Here is an 18,231-nt window from a genome sequence, read left to right as displayed (position 1 = left end):
TAGTGTTATTGCTAATGACGACCAACAGATCACTATCCAGATTAATTATGCCAATGCCAATTGCAATCTCTTTCTTACTGTTGTTTATGCAAAATGCACTGCAATTGAAAGGAAAGATTTGTGGTGTAGTTTGGTTTGGCTCATGGTCAGATTACCGGGCCATAGTGCATTGGTGGTGATTTTAATATTATTTTGGATCCTGGAGAGAACAAAGGGGGTAGACCTCATAGAATGTATAAAAGTCTTGATTTCAGCAATCGTATGGCTGCGTGTGAGGTTGTCGAACTGAGGTATGTCGGCCCCAAGTTCACATGGTGTAACAATTGGGAGCCGAGAAAAAGAATTTGGAAAAGACTTGATAGGGTCTTCATTAACGATCAATGGTCTCAACTTTTTCAACATAACATGGTGAGGCATCTGGCTAGAACTGGCTCCGACCATCGACCTCTTCTTGTTAAAAGCTATAATAGCCAACATAATGGAATCAAATACTTTAAATTCCTTGATTTCTGGTCGGACCAACCAGATTTTTTGCAGTTGGTAGAAGAAGTGTGGCACACTCAGATTACTGGAAATCCTATGTGGAAGCTACAACAGAAATTGAAGCTCTTAAGTAGGAAGCTTACCCACTGGTCTAAAGAAGTCATTGGTAATGTTTTTGATCAAGTCAACATCTGGGAAGCAAAGATGCAAGAACTGGAGGAACTTGACCTTCTCAATAATAATGCTCCATCCAGAGAAGAGCTAAACAAAGGGCATGTTGAGTATATCAGGTGGATGGGAATGCAAGATACTTTGCTGAAACAGAAGGCTAAATCGAGATGGTTTGAGGATGGTGACTCCAATACCACTTATTTTCATAGTGTGATTAGAGATAGAAGAAGGAAACTTCAGCTCCATCGAATTAAGAATCATAGAGACAACTGGATCCAAGGGGAAGATAACATTGCTAAAGCTGCGGTCCATCACTTCCAACACCTTTTCAACTTGTATCATGATTTCAGAGATCAAGACATTCTTAACTACATCCCCAGCTGCATAATTGAGGAGGACAATGCCAACCTCAGTGCCATACCTGAATATGAGGAGATCAAGGAACATGTGTTTAGCATGAGTTCTTCTAGCTCAGCGGGGCCAGATGGCTACAATGGGACTTTTTATCACAAATGTTGGAATATTATCAAAGATGATGTGCAGGATTTTGTCCAAGATTTCTTCAATGGTAGAAGGCTTACCAAATTTTATTCACATACTTGCTTGGTTCTTATACCAAAAGTGGAATCTCCTACGATTTTCTCAGACCTCGGGCCAATTAGTCTGAGTAATTTCTCCTGCAAAATTGTTTCTAAAATATTGTCTAGCAGGCTCAATCCCTTGCTTAACAAGATCATATCCGAGAATCAAAGCGGCTTCATCAAAGGGAGAACTATTACTAAAAATGTTCTGCTTGCTCAAGAGATTGTCCAGAATATTAAACAGGTTAACACTGGTGGCAACATCATTATGAAACTTGACATGGCAAAAGCATACGACAGAATGTCATGGATCTTTCTTATGGCAGTTATGAGGAAGTTTGGTTTCAATGAAGAATGGATTGACCTAATCTTTAGACTGTTGATGATGTCTGGTATTCTATCATTATTAATGGTGCTAGAAAAGGCTTCTTCACCTCTTCTCAAGGGCTCAAACAAGGGGATCCATTATCCCCATCTCTTTTCATTATTGGAGCTGAAATTTTTTCCAGATCTCTCAACAGTCTCATTGGTATGACCAATTTCACTCCTTTCACTATGGATTGTACATGCCCCATTATTAACCACTTAGCTTATACCGATGATATTGTTATCTTCATTGGAGGGGACAATAAGACCATTAAGCTTATCAAGAAGGTGATTAGGAGGTATGAGAATGCTTCAGGCCAGAAGTTAATGATGCAAAAAGCTTCTTCATCACTGCCCCTAACACCTCAGCTAGCAGGATTAACAGGATCAGAAATGCTTCAGGTTTTATGGATAAAAGCTTCCCTTTCAACTATCTGGGGTGTCCTATTTATCAAAGAAGGAAAAATACTACTCTGTTCGATGGTATGTTGTCTAATATTGTGAAGAGGCTTAATGCTTGGCAGGGTAAAATGCTCTCCTATGGGGGCAAGCTGATCCTTATTAAACACGTTTTACAATCTCTCCCCATATATATTCTATGTGCCTTGAATCCCCCTAAAAGTGTGCCCAAACTCATGGAGAAACATTTTGCTAATTTCTTCTGGGGAACTTCCGAAGGAAAAAATAACTATCACTGGAGTGCTCGGAAGAACCTTTGTTTGCCTAAAGAGGAAGGTGGTGTGGGTATTAGAAGGATGGAAGATATTACGGAGCCTCTTAACATTAAAAGATGGTGGAGGTTTAGAACCCAACCCTCTCTTTGGACCACCTTCCTTAGGAATAAATATTGTAAGAGAGCCCATGTTGTGGCCAAAATTCCTATCTCCTCTGACTCTCACGCCTGGAAAAGTATGATGAAGATTAAGAAGAAGGTTGAGCCTAACATCATCTGGAAAATTCAAGCAGGAAACTCGAGTTTCTGGTGGGACAACTGGACAGGTTATGGGGCTTTGGCCATGGTTGTTCAGGATCAAAGAAAATCTGCTAAAGTTCAAGCCAAGCATTATATTTGCAATGGGACATGGGATACTATAAAGCTGAATGATACTCTTCCTGCCCATATTATTGACACTATCTCTAAGAACACAGTGGGTAAAGCAACACTGATGATTTCCCAATTTGGAATATCTCTAAAAATGGTTTGTTCTCCAATAACTCTGCATAGTTCATCAGTAAGGTTTGGCATAGTTCTATCCCTTTTAAATGCTCTTTTTTAACTTGGAGGATTTTCAAGAAAAGACTCACTTTTGATGACACTATTAGCAAATTTGGTACTAACATTGTTTCTAGATGTTTTTGTTGTAATCATGCACAGATTGAGACCATGCATCATGTGTTCAATGGAAGTGATGCAGCACAGTTCATATGGAATGAAATAGGCAAACCTCTGGGAATGAAGCATCAACTCGAACCTATTATTGGAACCTTCAAGAGATGGTGGGATGCAAAAACTACCAACACATACACAAACAGATTATGCAGATTGCGCCTACTATCATAGGCTGGGAAATTTGGAAGCAATGGACCTCATATAGATATGGCAACAAGAACAGGTTCAACCACAACGCTATGAAGTACCAAGGAGTCTGGATCATAAAGCAGGCAATTGCGAAGGTGATTCCTGGTATTGATAGCAAGGTCCAGTGGCCTTCTTATTGTGATAAGATAGAAAAACTCAAGCCGGTTCAAACCTGGAAGCAAGTTAGATGGCAAACACCCTTGGCAGATACTATCAAGGTCAATACCGATGGGAGCTTCATCAAAGAAACTGGCACGACAGGTATTGGGGGTATTGTGAGAAACAGTAATGGTGACTTAATCATGGCTTTCTCAGTCAATGTACAGAGTAATAGCAACAATATGACTGAAGCTCTTGCAGCTGAGTTTGGAGTGAAATGGTGTAGCCATCATGGGTTCACTAATTTTGTTCTTGAACTTGGCTCTCTGATCGTTGAAAATATGTTGACAAAGAAAGAGGCCAACAACCTCAAGATTAAGCAGATTGTGGACAATATCATCAACTCCATAAATGATGCTAATGTCTGCGTGCAACACTGCCTTAGGGAGGGTAACCAGGTAGCTGATTGTCTGGCTAAACTCGTTGCTACTTCCAATCAGGCCAAGATTTTCCAGAACTTCCAACAACTCCCAAACAAGGCTAAAAGTGTATTCCTTCTTGATAAATGGCAGCTGCCCACAATAAGAACAAAGTGTGAAAAATCTAATTTCTTTGTTAGCTAGAGTTGTATATAGTGTTTGGAGTGAGGACCTGTGTGTTTTTGTTTTCTTAGTCCTGCTTCATTTTATTGGGTGATGGCATCACCCCTGTTGTATTGTTTCCGAGGTACGGTTTATGCCCCCCTCATGTTCGTTTTTGTGAAATACAACATAACCCAGAACCTCCATCTGGGTAGTTTATTTTAAAAAAATAAAAAATAACAAGTATTAAAAGTTCTATATATTTTCTACTAGTACATAAATATTTGAGATAACTAAAAGACTCCAAAAAAATAGGACCTAAAGTAAATGTATTAACATGATTAAAGCTTAATCCCAACTAATTGGTATCACCCAATATAAATCTTTTTCTTCCATTGAATCATATTTTTTGCTAGGCCTGCATGGATTCCAAAAAATATCACTTCATTTGAGACTACTTTCCTCGTGTGATTTTGGGTCTACCTTGTCCAGTTTTAACCTATGTTGCTCGGACTCTCCGAAACAGCTGCAGTACCCGTGTCGGATCCTCCAAAAATACACTACTATTGGAGGATCCGACACGCACCCATCGATATTTTCGGAGAGTCCGAGCAACATAGGTTTTAACAATTCCATCCACCATGCTTTTGCACCAACTAACTGGTGTACCTGGAGGTCGATATAGGAGTTCGAACATGACAAAACCATCTTAAGCAACCTTCTCTTATTTTGTCCTCAATGTGTGCTACTTGCATCTTTTGTCTAATCTCGTATGACTGCATATCTGCGGCACTAATTTTGTGGAAACGTTTAACTTTAGCGGCCAACATTCACTCTCATATAACATTGCTGGTCTACTTAATGTTTATAGAATTTGACTATTACATTGGTAGGTATCTTCCATCATATAAAATTTCATACCACTTCTCGGTTTCAACCATTCTATTTTTACTGAATACTAAGTAAAAACCATACCAATCAAGTTCAGAAAACATTTTTAAGAATTTTGATAGATGCAAAGATGCAATTTTAAGTTTCTAATTCGAATTTTATGACTAGTTCTCTATAATAAATTTCTCAATTCCCTATTCTTAATTACTGGATATTCATTTATAACGTCTATAATTTTTCAGATATGTTTATTGTTTACTACTGCCCTCTTCAAGACAGAGTTCATGCACAAAGAGGCACAGACCTTTGTACCTTGTGGAACGCAGTCCAAGTGAGGCGAGACACCCAGCCCATGTTGCGCCTAATTTCAGGGTCTTTGGTACACTTTAAACGATCCTTTGATAACACTGTCTTCAACTGGACTTCAAATACTTATGCATCAACGTCAACAAGAGGCACACTTTCTTCTGTTCTTTTCGTGACAAACAAGGGGAATGGTCCACACTTTAATTTTGACAATATTCTTCCGCAGTTTATCCAATACTTTTTAGAAAAGTATTTAGTTTATCCAGTAAACAAGAGTGCGGATAAGTAGAACTACAGAACAAAAAGCAGCCAAATAAAGCTACATTCTAGTAACTGCCAACCCTATTCCCAGTTTTACCATAAACGCCTGCCTGAACTCGAACTCGCTAAAACGACAGGACTTTCTATTGTTGCGGGTTCTAGAATTATAGAACTTTAAAGTGAGTACCATATAACTTCTTAAATTACTTTCGCGATTGACCAAACCAAATGAAATCCTTTTCTAAATAATTATTAACCACACCAGACCGAATGGAATCTTACTTCTAAAGCATAATGGATTAAACGCTAAATCTTAAAAAGGAAAACAAACTGATAACTGCTTCAGCAGGTAATGAATTTCTCCATCACTAACCATTTCATATCTCCCCAATGCACGAGATTAAATAATCATTGCCATAGAGACCTAATGAGCTGTATGATTAGAATGCCACAAGCAAGTAAAAGTTCAAAGTGCAATCTATTCTAAATCAGAACATCTAAACTGACCCTCTGTCAGCCAAACTACATTAAATAACTAGAATCTTCTTGGTTAGCAGTATCACGTGGAATTCAACTTTAAATGGAAAACATCCTTATTTATGAACAATGAAACGAAGGGGTTAAAACTTCAATATAACTTTGGCTCTTTGGGCTTAAATAAATAGTTCAAAACTGGAATGTACAAGAGCAATAAAACAGAGTAATCCTCAAGAAAGTACACAAATTGTAGTATATACTTCTTTCTCAAGTAGAATACCAAGTATTCTAGGCTAAACAGTGGATCGTGTTTATGAAGTTTACCTCATGACATAGCACTCTTCCATCCTATGGTTAATTGTTAAAAGAGGCATAATGGAGTATCCCTAAAGCTTTTCCACAAAACAGAAACTAGGAAAAGTGCCAGGTACAGAAAACAAGTTGAAGCTTATATTGTTTAGAAACTTCAAGCATGTTACACTCTAACCAAATTCAATATACACCTTGATCCTTGATAAACACTAGTCTACTATCAACACAGAAAGAAGCTTAGGCAGTCATCTCAAGCCAAGTAGACAACATCTCAAACCATTACTATTTAAGGTTCACAGTAAAAGGATACCGAAACTAATTAAATTGTATTTGCATTCTATGATTTAGGAAAATTCAAATAGAAAATAAAAACTCTGACAAATCAAATCACCATGCTTCTACGAGAGAACATAATTGGATAAAAATCACTGCTACTGCTTTCAAAAAGATGAAAATTTTCAAGGATAGCTTCAAGGGACTACAACTAAGTCTTCCAATTGCATCAATGGAGTCTAGTTTTCACCTCGAATTCCTTCAGGCTAGCCTAGCAAAGAAATAGATAATAAAAGAAGCTACTGCATGAAGCTGCAAAATAACACTGCTCAACCTGTTTGAATGGCTCTATGGATCAGCGATTTCACATAAAAAAAACTGTGGATTGGAAATTTTGAGAGTCTTTAACTAGTGAGTGCACAGAAACCAATAGGCTGTTCCTTTTTTGCATTTTCTGTGTGTGTAGACTCTAGCGAGTGGTTGCTGCATGATTGCTTGATAAACAAAGGTTATAGAATGAAGATGGAGTCAGAGTTCCTAAAGTTTTGTCACACTTGTTTGTTATGATTAGATTCAGATGTGCATGCTCCAGTACTTTGACAGTTATAATTTATCTTGCAGAGGATACTTGTAAAGTACTAGCGGATGCTCAACTAAGAGTTACAAGATTCATAATCACCACAAAAAATAAAATGAATATTTCGTATATTTTGGTATGCCTAGTGATCTACTTCAATATGGCATATTGGTATTCATGGAGACCATCAAGCATATAAGCTTTTCCTAGCAAAAGAAGACGGTTGGACATGAAAGCAGAAGAAGGAATTTTCACAACTTTACAAGACAGGTGATCTTTGAAGAAAGACCAACAAAATGGAACTTCACTCTTTTGAGTTTGTTAATTGTCAAAAACTCTGTCGAAAAGCACATATTTTTACAAGCTCCAAAAAAGGAAAAGCATGCATGAGTATCTCATTGAGGCCAATTTTATGTATTTATGCAGCAACCTATCGATAATATTGCCTAAGTTTCCCAATCACACATAATGGCATGATCGCTAAAGGATTCCTTATTTATTCACATTTAGCTGTTGTTGATGTGAATTAATGGTAAATGCTATCTTTCCCCAAGTCAAATATATCCCTAGAATTAGCAAGTTTTTACAAACTAAATGAAACCAACAGCACTATACCAGAGCACAAATTACACGGAAACTGAAACTATTCAAACTCATTAACAAAAGGGATTTAAAGAAAAATTCATTTCACTCTAATTTTCCAATGGTAGGACTTCTAATGCAAACTCCCTTTGTATAGTAATAAAGCATGTTGTTTAATCAGTACTGCCTCCACCTCAATTTATGTGATGGTATTTGCTTTTTAATCGGTCCCAAAAAATAACATATTTCTATATTTAGAAACAATCAAGCTTCTAATTTTGTCGTTAATGAGATGATTTGCAGGCACACAAATATCTACAATTTAATTTAAACCACAAGTTTCAAAAGTTTTTATTATTTCTTAAACACTGTGCCTAATCAAACAACATTACATAAATTGGGATGGAGGGAGTAACTAAGCAATCCAACCAGTCCAAACATATAGCGATAACCAAAAAATGCATATGAAAGAAAAGAGAAAATTCAGCAAATTAAAAGGGAAGTAACAATCATTTCGATCGTTCGATCGATAGAGAGAGAGAGAGAGAGAGAGAGAGAGAGAGAGAGAGAGGGGGTGAGAAGGTTTATTGAGGGACTTGCTTAGTCTATCAGATTGCAGATAGCTAAGGAGCCAGGGAAGGAGATTTCTTTCAGGATACAACCAATGCGGACAGACGAGTCGAGATGGTTTTAGCTCAGGGGAGTGGTTAGGGGTCGCCTCGTTACTCCGGTGGATTCATTGGGACCTCTTCTGGAAGTCGAGGTACTTTTGGTATAGGTCATCATCCCAGGCCGTTTCGTTCAGCGCTTCAGGCATCCTATGGAGCTTCAGGGGGTCGTGGTCCTTATGTACCTCCTTCAGGGCAGGCAAGTTATAGTGCCCCGCCAGCTCCTATCAGAGCACCTCCTCTTTAGAGTTATTATCGCGATCAGCCGGCTCGTCAGGGTCCTTCTCAATTCCCCAGCAGCAGTATTCAGATGGATGTTTTGAGTGTGGTGAGTATAGGCATATCTAGAGGACCTGTCCGAGATTAGTGGGTGTTCAGTCGCAGCAGCAGAGTTATCGTGCTATGGTTCCAGCACCACCTGCCCAACCAGCTAGAGGTAGGGGTCAGGGAGCCAGGGGTAGGGGTCAGCCCGCTAGAGGTGGAGGTCAGGCCGTCAGGGGTGGAGGCCAGGCCGCTAGAGGTGGAGGCCAGCCAGTAGGAGGTCTGGCCGTCAGGGCTGATAGAGAGGTTGGTTGCTATTACTACATTCAGGAGATCAAAGGTAGACCTGCAGGCATCCACAGGACCTGGCGTCCCCTCCTATCTTTGCTTCATTTCTGTTTTACATTCTCCGAGACATATATTTTCTTTCAAACCATTACTTGTATTTTTCGTAGACTGTTCGTGAGTTGTGACACCAGCTTCTGGGTGGTATTTACTTTTGTTTTTGTTAATAGTATAAGGGTAATTAGATAAATCATGCACTTTCGCTTTTATTTCTGCTGATTTAGTTTTATTAAACTTTAATTATTAAATGAACAAAGAAAAAAGGTGTAATGTTCTATAGCGTTGGCTTGCCTAGCGAGTGCAATGTTAGGCGCCATCACGGTCTCGAAGGTGGGAAATTCGGGTCGTGACTAGTTGGTATCAGAGCACTAGGTTGCCTAGGTCTCACAATTCACGAACAAGCTTGGTAGAGTCTGAGGGATCAGTACGGAGGCGTCTGTGCTTATCCCCTAGAGGCTACTGAGTTAGGAACAATTTCACTTCTATTCATCTCTATCGTACGGTTTGATCTCTCAATGCTAATTGAAGTTCTACTCTGTTCTGTCGCAAATGGCGAGAACACGTACCGCTTCATCAACTGATCAACAGCCCAAGCCCCCAGTGGCAGCTCCTACGAGGGGCAGAGGACAAGGCCGAGGCCGTGCTAGAGGCCGAGGCAGGGGCAGGGCTCAGCCTAGAGCTCGAGCAGCAGCAGCACCACCAGCGGCGGAGCCTCAAGTTTAGTTTGATGATGAGGTTCCGGCCCAGACCGTTCCAGCGGGCCCAGCTCAGGTTCCAGAGGGGTTCATAGCTACCCCGATACTTCAGGATGCTTTGGTCCGTCTAGTGGGCCTCATGGAGAGTGTTACTCAGGCCGACATACTTCCTATAGCACCAGACGTCTCTCAGTATGGGGGAGGAGCACAGACTCCCACTACTCACACTCCGGAGCAGATGGCTCCCCAGTTTCAGACTCTAGCAGCTCAGCCAGTTGGGGTAGTCCCGCCGAGCGTTGTAGCATAGACCGGTGATGGATCAGCTATGTCTTCGAATACTTTGTGAAGGTTGGACGTGTTCACCAAGCTTTTCACTACTACTTATTGCGGTACATCTTCAGAGGATCCCCAGGACTATTTGGACAGTTGCCATGAGGTTCTACGGAAAATAAGGATAGTGGAGACCAATGGGGTCGACTTTGCTGCTTTTCGTCTGTCAGGTTCCGCCAAGAAATGGTGGAGAGATTATTGTTTGGCTAGACCAGCAGGGTCACGAGCTCTCACTTGGGACCAGTTCTCGTAGCTATTCTTGGAAAAGTATCTTCCTATTACTCAGAGAGAGGACTATCGGAGGCAGTTTGAACGCCTTCAGCAGGGTTCTATGACGGTCACTCAGTACGAGACTAGATTTGTAGATTTGGCCCGTCATGCTCTTCTTATACTTCCCACCGAGAGAGAGAGAGAGGGTGAGGAGGTTTATTGAGGGACTTGCTCAGCCTATCAGATTGCAGATGGCTAAGGAGACAGGGAGTGAGATTTCTTTCCAAGATGTAGCCAATGTGACCAGGCGAGTCGAGATGGTTTTAGCTTAGGGGAGTGGTCAGGGGTCTGATAAGAGGCCTCGTCACTCCGGTGGATTCATTGGGACCTCATCTGGAGGTCAAGGTACTTTTGGTAGAGGCCATCATCCCAGGCCTTTTCATTCAGCGCTTTAGGCATCCCATGGAGCTTCAAGGGGTCGTGGTCCTTATGTACCTCCTTCAGGGCAGCCAGCTTATAGTACCCCTCCAGCTCCCATCAGAGCACCTCCTCTTTGGAGTTATTATCGCAGTAAGTCGGCCCGTCAAGGTCATTCTCAGTTTCCGCAGCAGTAGTATTCAGATAGATGTTTTGAGTGTGGTGAGTATGGGCATATCCGGAGGACCTGTCCGAGATTAGTGGGTGTTCAGTCGTAGCAGCAGAGTTCTCATGCTATGGTTCCAGCACCGCCTGCCCGGCCAGCTAGAGGTAGGGGTCAGGGAGCCAGGGGTAGGGGTCAGCCCGCTAGAGGTGGAGGTCAGGCCGCTAGAGGTGGAGGCCACCCAGTAGGAGGTCATCCTAGGGATATGGTTCAGGGTGGTGGGGCCCAGCCCCGATGTTATGCTATTCCAGCCAGGCCTGAGGCTGAGTCCTCTGATACAGTTATCACATGTACGGTTTCAGTATGCAGTAAGATGCTTCGGTTCTATTTGATCCAGGGTCTACATACTCCTATGTGTCATCTTATATTGCTTCATATTTGGTTGTGCCTCGTGATTCTTTGAGTGCTCCCGTGTATGTGTCCACGCTAGTAGGGGATTCTATTGTTGTATATCGTGTCTATCGTTCGTGTGTGGTTGTTATTGGGGGTCTTAAGACTAGTATAGATCTCCTACTTCTCGATATGGTGGATTTCGATGTCATGTTGGGGATGGATTAGTTGTCACCTTACCATGCTATATTAGACTGTCATGCCAAGATCTTGACCTTAGCTTTGCCGGGGTTGCCTCGATTGGAGTGGAGAGGGACTCTTGGTCATTCTATCAGCAGAGTTATTTCTTATATGAAGGCTCGGCGTATGGTTAAGAAGGGGTGTTTGGCTTATTTGACTTATATTCGTGATTCTAGTGGTGAGGTTACTTCAATTGATTCTGTACTAGTTGTTTGGGAGTTTCCAGAGGTATTTCCTGCAGATGTGCTGGGGATGCCACCCGACAGGGATATTGACTTTTGCATTGATTTGGCTCCGGGCACTCAGCCCATTTCTATTCCGCCATATCGTATGGCCCCGCCAGAGTTGAATGAATTTAAGGAGCAGTTGCAAGACTTGCTTGATAAGGGCTTCATTAGGCTCAGTGTCTTGCCTTGGGGTGCGCCAGTGTTGTTTGTAAAGAAAAAGGATAGATCAATGAGGATGTGCATAGATTATCGGCAAAGTCACCATCAAGAACAAGTATCCATTGCCGAGGATTGATAACTTATTTGATCAGCTTTAGGGTGCCAAGGTGTTTTCGGTGATTGATTTGAGATCTGGCTACCATCAGTTGAGGATTAGGGCATCCGATGTCCCTAAGACAGCTTTTCGCACTCAGTACGGGCATTATGAGTTTCTAGTGATGTCATTTGGGTTGACAAATGCCCCAGCAGCATTTATGGATTTGATAAACCGGGTGTTCAAGCCCTATCTAGATTCCTTTGTGATTGTTTTTATTGATGATATCTTGATTTACTCTCGCAGCCGAGAGGAGCATGAGCAGCATCTTCGAGTCGTTCTCCAGACTCTAAGAGACAGTCAGTTATATGCTAAGTTTTCTGTTTAGCGTGAAAATGGTAATTACAATTAAATTTGATTTTTTTTTTCTAAAAATACAAGATCTATTTTTATGCTAGTTGTTAAGCAATGGATACTAAGTAAAAGACTAGAAACCAAGATTGCAACTTAGAGACGGTATGATAATCGAACCAAACAGTTGGAGATTGGGGCCTCGAGCTGTCGTTTATAAGGCCTCGGGGTCGAGTTGGGCGACCGGCTTAGAACGATCGAGGGAAGACTAACACTTTATGAGAGTTACGGCGATGGCTCTTTATGTTCAATGATAAGCAATAAATGAAGAACAATAAATAGAACACAATGAATACAAGCAATAAATGGAAGTAATGAGTTCAAGAGAATATGTTAAGTTAGAGAGCAGAGAGAATGTTCTTGTATTGAATATGGAGTATCAGATGTCTACAAAGTGACAAGGATCTCCTTTATATATGAGGGGGGAATCCCAACATAATACAAATACATTAATTACAAAGATATGGGGCTGGTACAGCCATTTAATGCCCTGATACGGGTCAGAGCTAGCCTACTAGACTTTGTTAGCTCTAATCGTGCGCCTAGGGAACTTCCCCTTTTTTATCATAACTGTCGACGTGCACTGTCTCGAGGTTGGACATCGATGGCCCCTCGGGGTAAATCTCGACATTTGTCTCGAGCCTTTGGAGAGCTTGCTTACGAGGTGTTGTAATGGCCGAAAATTGGACCCTCCAATTTTACTGCATACAGATAGTCCCCGCGTTTCTTAGAGTGGAACGATAAGAAATGACTTTGATATCCATCTCTTCGAACTTTTCCGTGATGATGTCATACTTATGAAGTAAGCCTTTATGATAACTGAGGCGTCCCGTCGGTTCATCTTTTCAGTGTCATTCAATGTACTGCTAATTCTTATTCTCCAAAGCGATAATGTTGCCATCGATTCAGTTCCCCAAAGACGCATTGATTGCGCCTGCAATACATCTTTTAAAGACATAGATGGGGTCGTCGGTTGCACTGCCACCCTCTATATATGGAAGCCTCCCGGAACCATTTCTTCATTCAAGTGTTCTCTAATATCCTTCCACTCCTTTCTTCTCTTCATCCTCATCCATTGTTATCTACCATGTTTGAGGCCCGCGGCCTTAGCATTATATGTCGGCGTTCTTATCAGCCATGCCATGGCCTTTTTCCAGGGCATTCCCTTACCGAGCGAGATTGCACTGACTCGTCGTTTTTGTTGTTGTTGTTGATATCGTTGGCTCGAGGCGACGAGATAGGGGGGCCGATTTCTTCTGACTTAGGAAGATGTTCGGACTCTACACCGCTACTCAGGAGGGTGTTTGGACTATACACCGCTGCTCACCTCCCCATTCCGGCCTGGTGTGGCACTTCATCCCTTTTGCTTTCCATGGGGTGAAGTGGCACTACCGGCCGCTAACTTGCATGGAACAATGTTCCAAGAAGTGGACTCAAAGTAGTCGTGCAGGTAAGGGTGGCGCTCGCCAAGTCTTCTACCGGGCCGTGATTTCCTTGGCCCGGTAAAAACCTTTGCGCTTTGACGGGCTATGGCTTTTTCTTCATCTTTTTCTGCTTCTTCTGCATCGTTTTCCTTTTCCTCCTCTTCTCCCTTGAAGATGCCATTTTGGAAGGTCGAGATAAGGCCATCGAGGAGGCGGTGCTCGAATATACTGTCGCCAAGGATAGATTAGACTCTTGGTTTTCATTGTGTTTATTTTCTTTTGCTTCTTTGTTTCTATGTAAGGACCCATCATAGGCTTTGTAATCATGTGTAAGCACTCCTCGTGGGCTTTGTAATCATTGTTTATTAATGGAAAAGATGTTTCTTCAATTTGTCTCTGATTTATGCTTTATTTCTCTTTATCTGCACTTGCGAAGAATCTGAATGCGTGATTCTACTGGCCGGTACGAATGCCGAGCCCGGGCGTATGTATTTCTCTAGCTCTTGATTGATTAACACAATTCCTCATAGAAACTTTTGCCGTTCCTTGGACTGAGCCGGATTGGATTGATAAACTCGGGCCATCGGGATCCCAGACTTCGAGTTGAATGAGAGTGGGGCCTCGAACTTTCAGTACGAGACTTAGCCCTTTAGACCCCGCGATAGACCTCGACGGGGGGATTTGCTCGAAAGTCTGAGAATAAAGATAGCCTTTAGGCTTTTGAGAGCAGTCCCCGAGCGGGGGTTCGCTAAAGCTCGGGCTACTTGGAAGTTTGCTTTGAACACGGTGTAGATAGCCTTAAGGCGTAGCACATAGATCTCAGATGGGGGCCTACCCGGGTTTAGATAGAACCTCGAGGCCAAGCCCATATGATTAGTTTTTAGATCTTGTATTCTTTTGAGTGAGGTCCTCGAGATCGGGTACCATCTCGAGGCTTAGGATGATGTCAATGGCTCCTTGGATCATATCCCCTTCTTGGTGGAGATCCTCGAGATCGGGTACCATCCGGGCCGTGTAGTGATGTCATTAGCTTCCTGGAGCCTGTCTCCTTTTTGGTGGAGGTCCTCGAGATCGGGTACCATCTCGGGACTTGTAATGATGCCAATGGCTTCCGGAGCCTATCATCTTTTTGGCAGAGGCCCTCGAGATCAGGTACTACCTCGAGGCTTGGTAGATGCAGGGGTCTCTGACCCCAAAACATCGTATGGAGGCGTCAAGTGTATGACATGGTTATGAAATTACCGAGGCGATTTCGTTGGCACATTTTCCCAAAGCGAGAAATATCTCAGTTAGCGTCTTTAATTGACCTTTGAGGCAGGCAGATAGTTGCCTCTTTCTCCACATATAGGGCTGTATTCCTTCTCTTAAGGATTTTGCTATTCCGAGCAGTCATCCTCCTCTATAGAGCTTTCCTTTCCTGTGTTTAGGCTTTTACCGTTTCAACTTTGAAGGCTTTGCTCGAATTTTCTAGTTTTACCACAGTTATGGCTTCCACACCAAGGTCCGCTCGGCGAGGAGAGGGGAGTTTCGCCCTCGAAGGCTTTTTGAACCAAAATGCTTGGGGTCATCGGGAGTATGTTTCGAAGTTTATTTCTTTTGTAGGAGAGGGGAACCTTGATTCTATGAGGAAAGACTGTGGATGGGGGAAAAGGTAGTACTGCAGGTACTTTCCCCGGGAGAGAGCACCATGGATCATGTTGAGGGATTTTTGAATGTATACACCTACCCCTTCACGCTAGGCCCCCCAGATAGGGTTGTGTTTGACTTCTGTCAAAAATACCGGGTTACCTTGGTGCAGATTCACCCGTCATTTTGGCGGATAGTGTTGATGATGAGGTTCTTCGCGGAGAAAGCAGGGCTTGAATTCACGCTCAGTCATCTTATCAGGTTATGCCGGCCTTTTCACCATCGAGGTCTGCTAACCTTATGATGCCGATCCACCACACCTTTCGTCGTTGATGATGAAGAAGATGGAGATCGGGAGTGGATAAGCCGGTTCGTCCGAGTACGGACCGTTGATATTATCCCCGTGGAGTTTCTGCCATTCCCTGAGGAATGGAATTTTACACGTAAGTGATATACTTGTGCCTTCGTAGTTTTGCATAGGCATGTTACGTAAATACGCCTTCGTTTCCCTTTCTGCAGTAATTTTGTGGGCGCCGTACGAGGTCCCCGACCTGATGAACTGGGCTCGGGAGCTGGCGACTCGCTCAACTTATAACGAGCGTAAGTGGCGAGTTTTGTCTAAGGGCAGATGGGAGGCCAAATACCACGGTAAGCGCTGTATGATTTGCTCCTTTAAGGGAACTTTCTTTTTACGCGTACTAACCCCATCACCGTAGGCATCGGAGAATCCTTTGGGGCGAGGTCGTGCCCCCTTGGAGGGGGAGAAGGATCGCTAGCTTTTGGGCTATGGAGCGATAATAATAAGCAAAAAGGGCTTTCACAGGGCGATAGTCCTTATAGCAATAAGAGTCCAGGTCGGGGGCTCGACGAGGGTGTGTCTTCCCCCATCGAATGTACTTTGAGAGACGTTCGGAACCAGAAGTCGCATATGCTGAGCGATTGCGCCCCCACCGGGTGTGGTTCTTCCGGGGTAGATGGAGTCGGACTAGTAGATGTCGCTCGACTTTTGAGGAAGCTCAGCGGCTCTATTCCAAGGTGAGTTTTTTGCCGTCCGTATTGATTTTATGGTTTTGTTATTTTTACTCTCTGGTCGAGTTTCTCTTTCACAGGTTTTTGACAAGCTCAAGTCCGAGCTGCTTCGTCGTGAGGCCATGCTGCAAAAAGTCGTGGGTGGGGAGAAGTCCCTCAGGCTTCTTTGCGACGAGAGAGAAGATGAGTTGGCGCACTTGTACGAGGCGAGTTGAAGCCTGAACTATGAAACCTACCTCGAGGAACAGGTACATATTGCTCTAGATGGGGCGCATGTTCCCTTTTACATTCCTGAGGCTGACGTTCTATTTATTTTAGCTGCAGAATAAGGCTGGAGACCTGGAATGCCTTAGGAGTGAAGTTGGCCAAGCCAAACATGAGCGCGATGAGCTAAAGGCTCAGGCGGACGCTCATACTATAGTGGAGAAAGGTGCTTTGACTAAAGCTTCCGCCTTCGAGGTTCAACTTCGCTTAGCTCGTGAGAACAGTTTAGTCCGAACGGATATGGTCGCAAAGCTTGAGTCCAAGCTTCTGAAGATAAAAGCCGAAGTTGTGGATGCCTGGGCCGAAGCCGTAATGAGCCGAACTAAAGCTGACAAGAAAGTGGCGGTATATTTGAAGGACGCTGCCGATGCCGAGCTGAGCTGTGAAGGGTTCTCGACTGCGAGAGCACGAGCTTGGAGTATGCGCGGTGCAAATCTCGAAGGGAAACCCTCGAGGAGATCAATGTTAGGGGCTTTGACCTCTCGGAAGAGGTGAAACAGGCAAAGGCAGAAGCACATGACGCTAAGTCCCTTCTGTCCGATGTCGAGGATGGCAGGAAATAGGCTGACAGGCCGTAGTCCCAGGAGGGGGCGTAGATTAAACCTATCCTTTTCTGATTTCGTATGTAGTGTTTTCAAAGAACTTTGTGAATGAAGCTTGTGTTCTTTCACACATGTGTACAAAAAGAAATCTTGCGACTTCGTTTTTCATGTACCTTTCGATGTTTGTTAGCTATCAGCAAGAAGAACTGATCTTCGAGTTAAAAGGAATCCTTAGATTCATAGTATTGCCCTGGGGCTTATTAGGCTGGCCCGTAGGCTCTTATGCGCTTTGGTCGGTACAACCTTTTAATGTAAGATGGCGTGTTAGGCTCTTATGCTTTCGCCCTTAGGCATTTTTAGTTTACTATTTTGGGTTCAGTCTCCTAGTCGGGTTTCGACTCGAGCTCATTTGACCCTCAAGTTTTCGAATTTAAAGCTGGCCCTTCGGCTCTTACGCGTTGGATCGGTACGACCTTTTAATGTAAGTTGGCGTCAGCGGCTCTAACGCTTTGGGTCCGTTCGACCTTTTATATGGGCTGGCAACGGTGGCTCTTACGCTTTGGGTCGGTACGACCTTTTATATGGGCTGGCGACAGTGGCTCTTACGCATTGGGTCTGTGCGACCTCTAATATAGGCTTTACTTTTCCCTCGTTAAGGACTTTTGGAGTTGTGTTTGCCTGACTCTTCGACGGTTTGATAAAACCTCGATTGTGAGCCTTTATATGGCGATGATCGAGCACCTTAAAAGTTTTGGCTCGGAGGTTGAGTATCTCGAAGCCTGTAGTTAGGAGCTAACAAGGTCGAAGCTCTTTTGCCTATGTCGAGCGTAGCCTGTTTAACCGGTTCTTTTCGAAGTATACTCGAAGAAATTGAAGGCCTGCGATTTTATAGCAACGGTCGGGCATCCCCGAGTCGCGTTAGTTTGGTTGGTACAGCCTTGTGACCGTAGTCATTGTGTTTGGCCGGAGCCTTTCAGTCCCCGAGTGAAGTAGTTTCGACGTCTATATCGAGGGTATGCCTTTTTAGGGGTCTTATATGTTCGATATATAGCCTCAACTTTAAGATCAGGTTTATGCCTTTAGTAAGGTCTTACAAGTTTTACATGCCTTTGAGGTCTTACAGTTATTGTCACTTGGTACAAGTGTGGTTCATGCCTTGCTTGAGGTCTTACAGATTTTACATGCCTTTGAGGTCTT

The 18,231-nt window shown here is 43.1% G+C and overlaps 1 protein-coding gene across 1 annotated transcript; it reads left to right on the top strand.

Annotated features, from left to right (window-relative positions):
- On the top strand, positions 406–3,902 carry LOC109231716. Its single transcript, XM_019397356.1, has 5 exons — positions 406–1,627; positions 1,825–2,003; positions 2,108–2,800; positions 2,977–3,098; positions 3,215–3,902. Exons 1-5 carry the CDS (start codon positions 406–408, stop codon positions 3,900–3,902), a joined length of 2,904 nt encoding a protein of 967 aa, XP_019252901.1.

The sequence above is a fragment of the Nicotiana attenuata genome, chromosome 8 (assembly GCF_001879085.1).
Source record: "Nicotiana attenuata strain UT chromosome 8, NIATTr2, whole genome shotgun sequence".
Lineage (NCBI taxonomy): Eukaryota > Viridiplantae > Streptophyta > Magnoliopsida > Solanales > Solanaceae > Nicotiana > Nicotiana attenuata.
The sequence above is the reverse complement of the archived record's forward strand: the minus strand, read 5'-3'. Positions and strand labels throughout refer to the sequence as shown.

What these genes read in the sequence shown, in the direction of transcription:
- LOC109231716 (XM_019397356.1), top strand. Translation starts at nt 406, where the DNA reads ATGGTGAGGCATCTGGCTAGAACTGGCTCCGACCATCGACCTCTTCTT. An exon ending in TAGACTGTTGATGATGTCTG is followed by an intron (nt 1,628 to 1,824) that starts GTATTCTATCAT and finishes TTAACCACTTAG; the next exon opens with CTTATACCGATGATATTGTT. An exon ending in ATTGGAACCTTCAAGAGATG is followed by an intron (nt 3,099 to 3,214) that starts GTGGGATGCAAA and finishes CAACAAGAACAG; the next exon opens with GTTCAACCACAACGCTATGA.